The sequence below is a fragment of the Anas platyrhynchos genome, chromosome 8 (genome assembly GCF_047663525.1).
Source record: "Anas platyrhynchos isolate ZD024472 breed Pekin duck chromosome 8, IASCAAS_PekinDuck_T2T, whole genome shotgun sequence".
Taxonomy (NCBI): domain Eukaryota; kingdom Metazoa; phylum Chordata; class Aves; order Anseriformes; family Anatidae; genus Anas; species Anas platyrhynchos.
The window spans coordinates 36,857,880-36,873,314 of record NC_092594.1 but is presented as its reverse complement, the minus strand read 5'-3'; the positions used below and the strand labels follow the sequence as shown (position 1 = coordinate 36,873,314).

Genomic DNA, 15,435 nt, shown 5'->3' with positions numbered 1-15,435 from the left:
TTCCTGTGCATTGGACTTCAGAGCTTGCCATCCTTGGGAAAAAGTTTCAGAGTAAGGTAAGTCTTAACCCTAATGCTTCTTAACCAAGTGATATTTTTTTATTTTTTACTCATTCTATACTTTCTCCTTTGTAACTGAATACGAATTGCTGCAAAGAAAAGTAATTCTGTCTGTCACCATCAAAAGAACTAAGGCTTGCCTTGTTCCCACTTCACCTCTGCCAGTACCAGTGAAGGCGAGTTTCAGCATGATGACTGTGTGGTGTATGGCTGTTTCCACCAGCTAGGGAGTCCAAACACAGCCCAGTAACCCCATCATACTTTAAATGGACAGTTCGGTTTAGCAGCTTACAACTAGGCTGCTCCTTCTGTCCCTCTTTCAATTTAAAAACTAATTCGTGGAGGGTGGGGGAATAGGAAAAAAATGATAAAACAATTTCACTGAGTTAACATAGAAGGCATTCCTCACCTTGCTATTTATGTGAAGCAAAAAATCTGTTCTAAGGCAGTTATTTTGGTGACTAAGACAGCACTTGAAGGAAACAGAGTTGGAGCTGACTGCGTTACTCCTAAATCTAGTCCTTCGTCTTTTCCTCTATAGCGAACAAGGTCACTTGGAGAAAAGGGTACGTGATTAAACACAAGCTTACTCACTCTACATGAATACCTAAATATACATACATAAACATGTATTTATGTATATATAGGTTAAACAAATAGATAAAAGTCCTGCTGTAAGCATATATGTAATCATACAAGAAAATGTATATGCTTTTTAGCCAGGAGCCTTTAAGGTTGCAATCACACTGCACGTCACCAGTTCCAAATCGTAAGTTTGACCTTTCCAGTCTAAATACCTTTTATGTTGACTTCTTCCGTGCCCCAAGGCGCTGGTTCTTTGGGTTCCCCCCTTTCTGTTTTAGCTCCTGTAGCGGCAGCAAGCACCCACCTTTGTGCCACAGTAGTGAGGTCTTTTTTTGTTCTTGTCACACTTGGTTATTTCTGGCTGCCCATCACACTCTTGCTCCTGAGCAGGGCTGGAAGGGCACCAGGGCTTGGAGCCCCAGCGGGACAGGGGCTGAGGCTCTGCAGCCTGCAGCGGGTGCCAGGAGGAAGGGGAGGCAGCACTGATGATTCTCGTTTTCTCCCATGCTCTTTTTTTTCCCAACAGCTGCGTAGTGGTGGTGCTCTTCTCAGCTTACGGGTCTTTGAGTGTTTCCCTTGATCGCGTCATCCTGAACTAGGTCTGTGGTACGGGTTGTAACACCAAAAGGTCAGCATGGAAGTTCCTATGTGAAGAAAAACTATTCCTCTAACCTAATCCTTTTTTTTTTTTTTTTTTCCTTTCCTTGCCCTCATTTCAAAAGCTCATTGCAGAGCATGGAGATGTTAAGAAGGTGTTGAAGGTAGCAGGGGAGTTGGGGACTCTCATAATGGAAGATATTAGGGAGTAAGGTCACTTTGCAAGAGATCAATAGGAATATTTACAAATGGATTGGGGGGAGGTTGGAATCCCAGTGCCATGAAAGAACGAAACCTTAATTCACTGGAGTTCTTGTAGATGCTTTTCTAGCTGAAGAAATAATGTATTTTAATACAAACTGTGGACAACTGTCCCTTGCTAGTACTGTCTAACCCCCCTTCAGCATAAATCCGCATGGCTTATCAGTACAGCCAGCTCAGCAAGTATGTAAAACTCGAGTGTTGTATCAGTGAAGGCTAAAATTGAGCAGTCACTCTGTTTTCAGTTACAGCAAACCAGGGGTCACGTGTAGTGCAAGACATCGGCTACTGCGGTGTATTACTAGTTCAGGAAGGGCAGCGAGTGCTTTATTTGAATAAACCTCAGAACAAGGAAAAAAAAAAAAAAACATGAAAGAACAAAAAACAAGAAAGAACGTTTTATATATCCTTATGCCAGGGGACAGGTTTTACTGCAGCATATTCCAGCTGGTGACATTCTGCCTTCAAGCGCTTACACAGGCCATTCCTCTCAAGCCGTGTGGTACGATGGAAGGCAGCCGGGTCTGCCTTTGTTGGCACTGTAGCCACTATTTTGCTGCATAGAACCCTATTTTGTTCCCACGGAACATTTCCTGTTCCTATAACTGGGTAAGAAAAAGATGTCCTGGGTCAAGTGTGAAAAATGAAACTTCTGTCTGCAGGCTGAAATTCAGCAAACTCCCTGTTGCAGGCAAAAAAAACAAAACAAAACAAACAAAAAAACGCATTCTGATGTGATTTGGCTATCCTTGCAAGGTAAGATTACAATTATTTTGGGTGATTTGTTTTTTTTAAAGTGTAAGTACTTCTTGTTTTGGACAGTGAAATTACTTAGTATGATTACAATGTTTTGGTATCTCATTGAATTCATAATTCAAGATTTTTCTCCTCCGCAGAAATTATTAGAGACAGCTGTTCAGCATGAGGTTTTAAGCAGCTCCAAGGGTAGTCCAGCTTTTTCTATACTTTCATAGTGAAAGTACAAGTTTTCTTGGCTGAAGCATGTTTTACCTATTGCAATCAAGGCCTGTACAAAAACCAGCAGTCCATCAGAACATGAAAAATACACCAAATATATTTTCAGGACTTATCTCAGTGTTTATTACATTATAATAAAAGATTAAGAGATTGTTAAAAAAAAAAAAAGGGGGGGGGGAGAATAAACAGGTACAGGTTTCTAGGGCTTTTCTTATAAATAATTAATATTTGAAAAAGCTTAAACATATTCTGAAAAATAGGGTGTGTTACACGCCGGGTATCTTTCCTTGTCTGTCTGTGCAGCAGCACTTCACGTCACGTCAGCAGAGCTTAGTGTATGCCATGCCATGTATTTCAAATTCTGATTGATTGCAGTTTACAGGACGCTGCTCAACATTTTAGCATCTAATAGATGAGTTTGGATTTTAATCTCTAGCATTTAAATGTCAAATGTTTGTTTTTACGATAATCTTAGTTTTCCTTTTCCATTGCCTCCAAACCTTACTGTTGTCATCAAGTCCTGTGGAATTAGGATGTGGTACAAGACAGTTAAAAACACTGAATGCTGCTACTTTGGAGCACTCTCATCTTCCTTTTCAAGGTGGATCATTTCCCAACCATTCTGTAATGATGCCCAACCACTCCCACTTCCCCCTTTTTCCTCTCCGAAGACAAAGTCTGACTTAGTCATCTCTGATGCATATCATATTTTTTTTTATTTCATATATACATTCTCAACAAAGCATCAAGCCAAATGCTTTCGTTTGCTCACCTCTCAGTGAGCTCGAAGTACAAATTAACTGTTATAAGATCACCACTAAATTCCAAATCCACCCAAACAGATATGCATATTAGAGGGCTTTACTCTTAAGAAGTACAAAAGTATTTTAATTACACTACACGCTCCCTGTTTTGAAGTATTAATCACACCTATTTACACTTATGCCCATTTAACACCTATGCAACAAGATGTAAATTAGAACATCAAACATTTCTATTAAGTTCAGCTCCTTCCAATACACTAAACAAAGCTTTAAGCCCCTTTTTCTTGTGCTTTGGGATGCACTGAGCGGTATAGGACTGGGTAAGGAGAATGCCATCAGCAAACCACGTCGATTACTCAAAGACTATATATGAAGTATTACTTCGCAAGTTACAAAAATACACAACTTCTGATGAAATCTGCTAGTTAATATACATTTACTCCAGAATATGAATACAAATAACTTTTATTAAAAAAAAGCTAATAATACAAGAGGCATGTCTGAGAACTAGAGCTGTGTTAAAACCACTACCGTGTATTGTAGGCATCATTCAGGAACTATACAAATCGGTATTCCTAAAAGATAATATCGCTATTCAGCATAAAAGTTACTATGTGAGTTAAGTTCTAGGGCATGGTTTATTAATTCAAGTTGAGCCACTTACACAGAACGCAAAGACCAGAAAATGTATGATCCAGTAGCTTCAAAAAAACAAACTTCTGTTTCTTCCAGGTAGTCCTGATGCAAATCAGGCAATAGGTGTATGCAAATCCTTAATATTTACAGTCAAAATACAGTATCACTCTACAATTTTCTTATAAAACAGTAAGTAAGGAGTTGACGTAGATGACGATGTCGGAGAAAGAGAATTCAGAAAGTCCTTTTCCTCTGTGACCTTCACTTCAGAGTCATCAAAAAGCAACCACTTTCCTTCATACTCTTTCAGGCTCTGCAATACGTACAAAGCTTTGTTTTCTAGTCCGTTGAAGGCAACCCCGTTCTGATCGCTGTGCTCCGTACTGCACTCCACGCTTCCGTTAGTATTGCTAGACTCTGGGTTTCTGTTTTCAGTAACTATATTAAGAAACTTCTCAGCGTTAGCTGGTTTGTTATTGTACAGGTCACAGTCAGACTTGCTCTTCTGTCCCCCCAGAAGTCCCACAGCTTCCATGTTCTTTTTGTTCAGAACTTTCCCTGGCTGTGCATTCCCGTTGACTCTAAAAGAGACTTCGCCGTCGTCGTAGTCTTCGGCGACAGTTCGCGCTTCCTCCTCGTTCAGTGGTTCTGGCTTAATCATTTCGTACATTTGGTCAGTGATGAAGTTTCCCTTGTCTATCTCTAGGCTGTTAAGATCTGTGATTTTGACAGAGGCTGTGTAGTGTCCACTGCTAATTGTAATGCCACTGTGCATTACCACGGCAAATAATCCGTAGGTGTCGTTAGTTGGCTTCGTGCTCCATTCTTCTAGTGACAATTTGAGAGGCGTCAGCAGGGGAGTGTTTATCTTGGACAGCCCACCATAGCAATCAAACCTTCAGAAGAAAAACAAAGTTAGACATCTTGCCCCCTCAGCACACAATAAATCCTGCTTTAAAAGGCCCACACACTGAGCCTGTATTCTTGTTCTTCTATTAGTAACATAGAGATATGAATGAGAGACAGAGCGATACGAATGTGAAAAGCTGCTGCTTACTTTTTTCTACTTGCTTATCACGAGCATCTGCCCCAGGCACCCATTCAGTAAAGAGATTTTTGCAGGTATGCGTACTGGTAAGCCTTACAGCCTAATAGCCGTGTATTTTAACTAAGGGACTTCCCTTTTCAGAAGCTGATGCCTCTTTACTTAAAGTAAGCGTTAAATAGTGACAAAAATGAGTTTTAATTATCATTCATGCTTCTGTGATTATACTTCCACTTCTTTACAGACATCAACCCGCTTACCAGCTTTGATGAGCTTTAGCATCCAAGGTACAGAGTAAGCAGGGTTTTTTCCATAAAGGTTTTGAAAAAGTCACTTACTAAACATCACTTAGAGAAACTGAATTTATAATAGTCGGTAGTTTTTCTCAGATCACCTTAATGCCCTGCCAATGGTATGCAAAGGACAGTTATCTAAGGATAATAAAGTAACTTTCTTATTGCTAGGGATTGTTCATTAACTGTCCTATCGTAGTTTCTTTATGCAGTTATCTAGCTGATTCACTTTGGAAGAGCATCTGGAATTTCCATAAACACACAGCATCTTGCTCTCAGCTCAAACTTCTCTCATTGTAAATTCCTAAGTCCTTTCACTTAGGATCTTCTATAGAGTTTGGAAAGAATTCTAAGGAGTTTGGAAAGAAAAAAAGTCGGGACTTAATCAGCTCTTTTGCATGTTAGCCTCTCTGAATCATTCAGCTTTTACATGATTTACATACTGCATAGCCAATATAATTAACCCCTTTATTTAACAATATCTCCTGGTGTCCCAGTAGATTTCAGTGATGTTTCAGTCTTAGTCAAACATCAGGGTGTCGTAGGGAAAAGCAGTGCAGAACACAGAAACTCTGCAAAGCTTGGGCATCAAGGAGCCAAGTACTGTTATTCACCTTTACTTTTCCCATAATAAAGGCTCGTAATTACTTGTAATCCAATGGAAACGTAGACAGACATAACAGTATAGGCATAATTGGAGATAACAGAATATTGCTTTGGTTTTACTGGGTTTTGATTCTGCTGATCTTTTAAATGTTTTGCTGATGTTCCCAGCCATAAACCTTCATAACCACAAACACACTCACACATCCACAGGTGCCCTCAGTCACTCAAGTGTACTTAACTCCAACCTCGTCACATTTTAGACCTAGGTTTATAGTAAACATTTGACTGCACCAAAAGAAAAAGAGCAGATCATCAGAAATAAAACTTAAATTTTCTGGAAATCCCTATTATTAGCCAGAAAGAGATACTCAGAAGAGAATACTCAGAAAGTGCTTACTGACAGTCTAAGATCAGAAATGCAGTCCCACTCAAGCACACTATGACAATCATATTAAAATAAAACATTAAAAAACAGGCTCTACCTTTTTTTCTGAATGAGATCCAGCATCAGAAAGATTTGGAGAGGAGGGAATAAGAGAGGAAATCTTTTCCTATTAGCTTTTTGTTCTTCTTAATGATAATCTGAAGACAGAAAAATTGCATGCCAAGTACTCTGCCTCCTCTGACTGCTGCACAGTAGTTCATACACAACAAACCTGACTTCTGCAATTCTATTTCTGAGGCATAAATTCGTGGAACTTTACCCACTGTACTGATTTAATACCTCAAGTTATTATAGACCTTAAAGGCTTAAGCTATTTTACCGCAACTCTTCTGACACATAAAACATTAAATAAGCCAAATAAGGATTCTCCAGGGCATAAGCACTGCTGTCACTAACTAGCAAACGTGACAGTTGCAAAACCTCAGAGTAAGACTTCATTAAAACCAGTAAGTCACCTGCTCTTACCTGATACCATTTCACTAGTCAAATACCTCAATTTTCTCTGAGATGCCAGTTGTGCATCATGGACAGGCTTAATGAGATGTTACCAGGTGCACAGTTCACTTAATAGCTTTGTCATCTGAGCGCGGGGCTGTTTACCCCCATGACCCAGTACTTCCTCTCCCCACCCTTGCCAAACAGCATTACTCAGCCCCAGGCTAGTAGATGTTCACACTGGGTGCTTTATTTTTTAAAAGCCACTTTGCATGCCAGTCTAAAAAAGATGGAGCAAAGCCCTCCTAACTTCAAATATTTATTTACAGTACCACTGCTTTCTGCTTTATTTTTCTTCACTTATTAAACTCAGCTGTCAGGGAACTCAGTAGAGCATGACTGAGAAGCAGACGAGATTTCAAAGATTTTATTGGAGCTAGGAGAACAGTGATAGGAACATTCTCAGTTTAAGCATCTTAGTTAAAGCAGCAAAACCATCTGGTACTACTTTTAAGGACAAATTACGGCAGTCTTGTCCATGGAGAACAAGTTTTTTTTGTTGTTTTTGTTTTTTACAATAAATATTACAAGTTAATTGAGCTGGGGGAAGCTCCATCAAAGCTTGTAGTGCAAAACGCGCCGTAATAACAGCAACTCCAGCTACTGTAGGGGAAGCCAGCACTTTATTTACTAGCCTTGGCTCTTTTGGCTCTTTCCCCATTTGACTTGCAGCTGCGTGTTATTACTCCAAATCAGTATGTTTAGAAGTGACATCGTTTTGTCCAAGATAAAAAGTCCAAGCCAAAAACCGAGAAGCGATCCTCCACGCAGTTTGGTTCATCACTGCCTCCAGGACTACGTTCGATTTTTCCACTTCTACTTCCTCAACCTCTGGCTGCTAGAGCTTGGCAGAAAACACAGGACACATTCAAAGGGCACAGGAGGAAGACCACAAGAGGCTGGATTCACTCTGACCTGGGTACAGGTCTTAATATTTTTGGAGCAAGGACCTGAAGAGTGCCAGGACAGAAGAGGTAAGTGACTCAGCAGACAGCTGGTTAGCCTGTAAGCTGCAAGTGCTTCCTCACAGAAACAGAGAGGTAGCAGAGGTAGGCACAAGCTGAAGGTAACGTCCAGGTTCTCTCTCTCAGGTTGTTTTTTGAATAACCTCTAACGATACCAGTATTCCACCTCACATCAAAGGCCACCCAGTAACATTACAGTTGTCAGAAGAAATGTTAGCAGACTTACAAAGAGGAAGTTTTTTCCTTTCCACTCAAGTCAGAAAGTTAATACTCCTAACAACAAGCACTAAAAATTGAGGGTGAGAATTCCACTTTCAAAAAAATCTTAGTAAACTACTAGTAAAAAAGTATCTCATAGAATCCCTGAAAATAGTTCTTCACAAATGGGATTTATACTGACCTCAGTTATCAGTTCACAGCGTGTCCAGTGACAAGTCACTCCACTCATACTTTGTGTCTAGTGCCAAAGGTCCTACCCACTTCCAGTGGTGACACAATGGTTAGAAAATGCCACTGAAGGCTTCGTGTGTTAGATATCCTGCTGTCAGGATAGCTCTGAAGGTCTAAAGCCAGCCTACAGGGAATGGCTAAGCACCAGGAAGTTGGTGCATAAAAAGCCAAGCCAATTGGTGCCTAAATAATGTACTGTAGGTCACAAAGGAGCTCTGTTAAGTCTCAGAACAAAGCGGTGCTACCAGAACACTCAGTTTATGCAGGGTTATAAACTAGGCAGGCTGCAGCAGCGCAGTGTGCTTGGCTCTCTCAAACAGATGCCATCCGGGGGATACTCAACCAGCACGTTTCTCTTCTTCTGCAGCATCCAGCAGAGTTAACGCAGAGTGCAAAAGCTACGTTTTAGTGAGTACTGGAAAAAGTTGAAGGAAAGATCAAGTCTGCAAGTATTATAAAATCATCTATCACTCAAAAATGCAAATCAGTTGTGTAACAATTTTCTAAAGGGTCTAGGGGAATATCGTACAGTTATAAGTTCTCATTTCTCATTATTTGAATCTCACTGGAGCTACTGCAAAATGCTGTGCCAGAAGTTGTCACGGCATTGTTTTATTTGTGTATCCTATTGCAGGGATATAATCATGTCTCTCACCCTAAATGAAATCTCTAAACTCTTCAGTATGAATAATGGTAAAAAAAACAAGGATTTTCATAGTATATAACAAACTAATTGCTTGGCAGTTGAACATGAATGCCATTGATCTATTCCTTTAAAATAGAGCATTAGCAATTTGTCTGTAGTGTGTTAGCTCTTCAAAGTGCTGATCTAACCCCTCCCCTCCCAGTTTTAGTACTGCTGTTCAGTTAAAGATCACAGCACCGCTAGCTGTGAGCATAGCATTCGGTTTTGTTCTCATCACTTGTTCTGCTGAAGTACTTAAAAATGCCTCTAAGCTCTCACACACAGGTGATGTTAAAAGAAGCTGTTCTAAGCATAGCGGTAAAGCTTTTTGGCAAGAAGCCTCCTAAGAGTCTTTTTTCCTGAGGATAAAATTTTTGTCACTGCTTCTAACAATAAAAAGCCCTTATGAAGCTAAGTCAGTGAGACACAGCCCCTAATTTCAATCTAGAAACTTGCTTTTGGAGAATTTAAAGCATTTTCATCTCTCCTGATAAGATTTCCCTTTCAACAGCACTGTTTCATAACATAGCGAATCAGCATACTCACTCTATGCCACTAGCAGCAAAGCACTTCAAATGAATTGTTATAACTTCAGGCATTTTATCAAATAAAAGACTGCGTTCTGCTTCTGTGTAATGATGGCAGTTCTCGCAGAAATATTTATCCTCTCCCACAATCCTTTCCACTGATGCAAACTGCGAAATTGCCCACTTAAGAGTCTTCATTTCTGTTTTTGGCTCTGGAGAAACTGAAAAGAGAATCATTACATTCATACATACATGGTTATTTCTATTTCCAATGCATCCCACCAGAAGAAAAACAAAACAAGAACTACCAACGACACTGTGAAGAATACCCGATGTGTGTGAAATAGAAAAAGTATTGCAATCTTTGAATCATTTCAGGAAATTATGCAGCCACCAATCAATGGATGCTCTTACCTGAAACATACACACACACATAAACACCACCACGTACACACACTGAACTCAGAAGCGCTTCAGCAACACAGGGTGGGCAAAAATAGTGAAAGCTGCTCTGAATTAAGTCTACGAGCACTAAAAGTGATTTATTTCAAATTCTGAAATTCACAGTGTCTTGCTGCCATGCTGACTGCTTACTTTTGAGAGTAGGTAAAAGTCAGGCACGGCTTGCTACCAGCTGTGGCTTACACCAGAGGACTAACGTTTCCAAATGTAAAGCACACAGTACTAAGCTAACGACAAAAATGTTCTCTAAAAATAATATAAAAATCGATTTTTAAAGCAAGATTCATTTATTATAAGAAAAATAAAGAAAAGATTTCTTCCGCTTAATCTTGCATTTATAAGAATCTTACCACAGAAGAAAGGACAGACCCAAATCAAAGAAAATACTCATTTATAAGCAGGAAAATATGTACATGAGAGAAGGACTGTAAGCAGCCTGGTATGCGTTAAGATCTGAGGCGATTTTAATAGTGTCTGGATCCGTCTACATTAACTTTAGACTTTGTAAACACAACGCTGATAATCAGGACAAGAGATAACAGAACAGCCTCTAATTTTAACCAGCACAAACAAGGGATAGATACGGCACTGTCAAGGAACAACGCCTTCCTCAATGGCTGTCTGAAGCAGAAACAAACCACAACCCTTTTCGGTAATTACTTACTTTCAGAACTTTCTTCAGTTTTAGAAAGTTCATCTTCTTGCACTGGAACGCTGATGTCCTGGAAGTCTTCTCTTCTTTCAGTGAAGCACTCGCACTCCAAGCATCTTGTTCTCAGTACCAACTGGCCCTGGAACAATTTCTCCACTAGTTCAAAAACAGCCAGCTCCGTACCTAGAGAGAGTATATGCCACACAACTTACTTAGGTGTGCTTTGTTCAACAGACACTACAGAACCTGGCGACTCTTTATGGATAAAAAAAATCACAGTGTCAGATATATGGTGCCTCAGGGATTCTACAGAGGAGTAATTTTAAAAAAAGCCCTGCTTATCACACGAATTTTCACAGTATCACTACCTACTACTGAACAGGAAGCCTCTTTCTCTTTGCTCTCAAACTTCTAAGTTCTAAGATTAGATCCTTCTTTTATAGTTGAAGTTTCACTTGTCACATTCTAGACAGTGTTTGCCATCAGTGCACTCACTACCTTCTTTGTACGGACTGTCAGCCTCCTCAAGGAGCATCACACTTGTATTATTGCCTGCTTTGTATTTGGTCTCACTTCCTCTCCTCCAATATTTACCTGGATTAGTTGGCCAATTTTAGTCAAATCTGATGAAGAAATGAGGATCTTGAAAGATTCTGCATTCCTTCAGATGTTTTCATAAAAATCGGTGGTTAGATCAGAAAAAAACCTCCACGTTAGTGACTACAAACGCATACTGTGCCCCTTCCCTCAACAGTTACCTTGTCCTGCTGACACTCAAAATTCACACCTGCCAGCCAATTTGCATATGTCCTGAGGCTTTCCTAGTTCCTGGGAAGGCTGAAAACATGGAAGGACTAAAGAACAGGAAGGGAAGGTGAGAATATTGCTTGTAAGGGCTTAGGACACACACCCATTGCCTGTGGGGTTTCATTCTGTTTTATGTTTCGAATTCACTTCCTATTTCTATAGATGACAAACAGTGGGAATATAAACCTGGTAATATGTTTATATATAGAGAGAGAGAATAACAATTACATGACATTAGTGAAAGGCCTATTTAGATCTAAGCTAAACAAGCCAGGGCATAAAACAAAAATTACAAGTGTATAAAACAATTTCAAAAACATCTTTTTCAATTTTTGAGAGTGTAATTCTGTATTTAGAGAGCTCTGCTTGCAGTGCAGCCTGAACGTTGACTTCCAATGTATAGCAATTCCCTTATCATTTATATATCATTTAAGCCCATACACTTGTTCACCAACCTTCCTTTTTTGGTTCTTTTTCAGTTCCTTTTTCATTATGGCTTTCCACAGCAAATGCTGGTTCATGACCCTCTTCTTTAATGTTATTGCCATTTTCACTCTTCACAGAAGACTCTTCAAGCTCACAGTCATCGTATTCTTTCGCTGGGTCTTTGGATCCCAAATTTGTTGTCAACTTTCCCAGACTATAAAATTTGGACAGAATACTGGGTTGTTTGCACGAAGATTTTAACCAGTTTAACCGAAGTCGTGACTTCTTCTGTGTGGGCTTTGCACTCTCGCTTTCAGTGGAGCACTTGGCAATGGCATCTGTTTGATTTTCGAGCTTTTCTCCCGTTGCTTTCCTCTTCGACCTGGTTTGTCTTTGATTTTCTTCTGCTGCAATTTGTTCTTTCGATACTTTGGATTTTTTCTTTGCGTTGCCGCCTTCGGCATCACTTTTTCTTTTCCCGTTCCCTTTGAGCAGCTTATCTTCGGCCACCTCTCCCACAGGGCCACTCGGCTCACTGTCCTCCTCCTCAGCAGAGTTGCCAATTCCGTTGCTCTCAACATTTTCATCAAGTTTTTCCTCCAGTTTAGCTGCAGGCTCTTCCAAAGGGAGTTTGTTCAATTCTTCCTTCTTCAGTAGCTGACACGTTTCTTGGATGTTACCTAGGATACACTGCAGAACCTCCTGGGCATCGTGCTGCAAGTAGCCTTCATACATAGGGTTGAGCTCTCTGTTAAAGGCAAAAGTAAAGGAGCAAAGGGATGATGAGCAGATTACTAGCCAGCTAACATGACCAGATACTTAAATTAGAGAAGTTTCGCTACAAAAGCAGGGGAGGATCCCCTCCAGGCCTAGAAAGAAGTCATCTCTCACAGATTCCCACGGGAAGGTAGCCACAGCCTCATGCCAAAGAGCTCTTAAACACACGTTACGTTCAGCTGCAGCCTCGCAGTGGTACTTCCCGGGACAACAACAGTACTTACATACTTCAGGCTAACCACTGCTTTAAATCCACTGTGGGACTGAAATCATGTTCTTACAAAAACAAAATTCACTTCCAAACTTACGATACCATAGAGGTAACAATAAACACAAACCTCCCCTTTGAAAGGTAGGAAAACTTCCTTCCTACAATCATGTAATGAGGCCCCAGGTTTAAGATCCTCTACCCCCCACGTCTCTATCGCTGTACCGTACAATCACAGCCACCTCCAAACTTGAGGTGAAAATTCGGACAGAGTTTAAGACAAACTGTACCTAAGGGTATTGAGTAGCCTTCGTGGCTGAGTAGCAAGTTCATCCGTGTATTTCTCTGGATTTAAGAGAAAGCTGGCTTGAAGCTGCTCAATGGAAAGAATCAGGGAGTGCAGGCTGCAGATCAGCTCGGAACTTGCCAGGGGATCTTCTTTACAATTTCCCTGCAATAACAATGTAAAAGGAGTAAAATATTTGCAGTTTTGTCTGTAACAAGCAGTTAAACTTTTTCTCCTGTCCCCACTTAGTTTTCTAACAGATGTGACAGATTTTCTGTCCTGTATGGGAAATGAGTAAGCTTAGGTCAATGTACTGCTCTTCTGCCAGTAGAAAAGAAACCCTGAGCACTACCAAGTTTGAACACAAGTTCAAAACTTCTCAAGCTTATTTGTACCTGATCTAGCCCGATACTTCAAAACTTTTTACAAACAGAAGGAAACAGCTCTATTTTCAGTACTGCCCTGGCACATAGCCTCACCCGCACAAATACAAGTAAAGGAACACGGAGGGAGATACGTTACCTTGTCTGCTTTTTGCTCGCCTTCTTCTTTCAATGATTCTTTCTTCTTTGAAATGATATTGTATAAATGCTTTACTCCAGTTTTAAAGCCAGGACAAAAATATAACACCTAAAAGCAACAGTTTAAAACAAAATAATAACTGGTGAGCTAAGTTATTTGACATCACACGTCCACGCTTACAATCCACCTAGCTTTACATCTCCCAAGGCTGCTGCACAGCATGCAAAGATTTGGGATTACTCAGGGCAGGGACATGGCTCAAGTATTTAAACTGACAAATTAATTATTCAAGGCAATCCATGGTATGCACCACTTCCTGCACTATCCTCTTTTTTTTTTTTCCCCTAACTGTAATTAGATTCCCTGTATGCAACACCCAGATATCTTCTACAAAATGTCAAACTAAGAATCCCATCTATTTGCACTTAACCAAAACAAAAGGATCGTTTTGAGGCCCTGTGACATGCTCTTACCTGAAGGATGCTGTTCAGGTAACAAGTGTTACCGAGATTATTCAGGCCCACGAAAGGCAACATGTTGTCTTTCCTCTCGCAGCTGACAAGTGAGGGAGGCTGTGCTGCAGGAACAACCTGGTCACTATAAAACAGTGCAAACAGAACCAATGACTAATAAGCACAAATAAAAACGGTGTCAAAGCATTTCCGAGAATGCCCACATGGCTATTCGAAGTACTCACAGCCAGGCCAACTCAACCGTAACCCTTCTTTCTAGTAACCTACTCAAAAAGAGGCAGGTTAATGAGAGGCGAGTGTGCCTGCCAATTATCTCAACGCCCACCTCTCAAGAAGTGGAGTGATTTAGGGCATCAGGAAAGTTCTCCGTACAATACTTCTGCGTGCTCTTTGTTCATTCCTAGGGCAGGACCAAGAGAAGTGCGATGGGTCTAGCTCGTATTTTCTCTTACTGCCCTTCACTCCAGATTCTTATCACTCATTGCTGGGAGCATAACTTGAGAATAAATATAGAAGGGGGGAAAAAGCTAACAAAAAACCTGGCGCATTACACATAGCGATGTGTATAGCATAGAGATGTACTATCCTGATACACCAGACCCATGTCTCAAAGCCTCCAACAGGCTGATTGTGATGAGGCAACTTTTCTTCCTCCCATCCCACATCCCCGCGAGCTGCAGGGAGGCGAGGGGATGAATTCACCCACAGCAGCGAGCAGCACGCTCGGTGCTTGTGCTCCCAGCATAAGGGACCTTTAATATTCGGTGTTCTTTCAACAGAATTCATTTTGTAAGAAGTTTGATAGCTAAAATAAAGCCAATAAAGGAAACTGCCTTCTGTTGAGGTAACCCAGGGGAACTTTGTGCCTGCACCCCCCCACACACACACACACACGGTGTTTCCCCACGTACACGTCTCCTCCCCGCGGCTCGGGGCTGCTCCCGCCGCCGTCCTGCGGCTCGGCGAAGTCCAGCGCCCGCTTGGCCTCCTTCTTCTGGAACAGCTTCAGCGACAGCCGGCTCCGCTTCGACGGGCTGCCCCGCGACGCCGCCCCGCTCTCGCTGGGGAGCACCCCGGGCATCTTCCCGGACGGGAAACGCCGCCTGAGGCGAGCGGGGGGGGCGGCGTCAGGCCCGGACCGAGCCCGGCACCGGCCCCTCAGCCCCTCACAGCCCCCTCACGGCCCCCTCAGCCCCTCACAGCCCCCTCAGCCCCCTCACAGCCCCTCGGCCCCAGCCCCGCCGCCCCCGTGGCCGTCCCCCGGCGCTCACCGCTACATGGCCGCCCCTCCCGGCCCGTCCCGGCCCCGCCGCCCGTCGCTCTGGAGCCCGCGGGCCCCGGCCCCGCCGCCCGCCCCGCCACGGGAAACTTGGCGCGTTTGCCTTGCCGCCAGGACCCCCGCCCGCCGCGCTCCTCGCGCCCAGCCGCCGC

General features: G+C 41.9%; 1 protein-coding gene across 2 annotated transcripts; it reads right to left on the bottom strand.

Annotated features, from left to right (window-relative positions):
- Positions 1-3,174: 3,174 nt before the first annotated feature.
- On the bottom strand, positions 3,175-15,435 carry USP1 (ubiquitin specific peptidase 1). 2 transcript variants are annotated; one of them, XM_027463304.3, is made up of 9 exons: positions 15,276-15,435; positions 14,916-15,107; positions 14,005-14,128; positions 13,532-13,639; positions 13,014-13,174; positions 11,768-12,486; positions 10,518-10,688; positions 9,411-9,612; positions 3,175-4,776 (listed from the first exon to the last, which is right to left on the bottom strand). In XM_027463304.3, the coding sequence occupies exons 2-9, from the start codon at positions 15,083-15,085 to the stop codon at positions 4,044-4,046; spliced, it is 2,388 nt and encodes a 795-aa protein (XP_027319105.3). In that variant the 5' UTR covers positions 15,086-15,107; positions 15,276-15,435; the 3' UTR covers positions 3,175-4,043. The 2 variants fall into 2 exon arrangements, with proteins under 2 accessions (XP_027319105.3, XP_027319106.3); XM_027463305.3 differs by lacking the exon at positions 14,916-15,107 and having other exon boundaries at positions 15,276-15,311.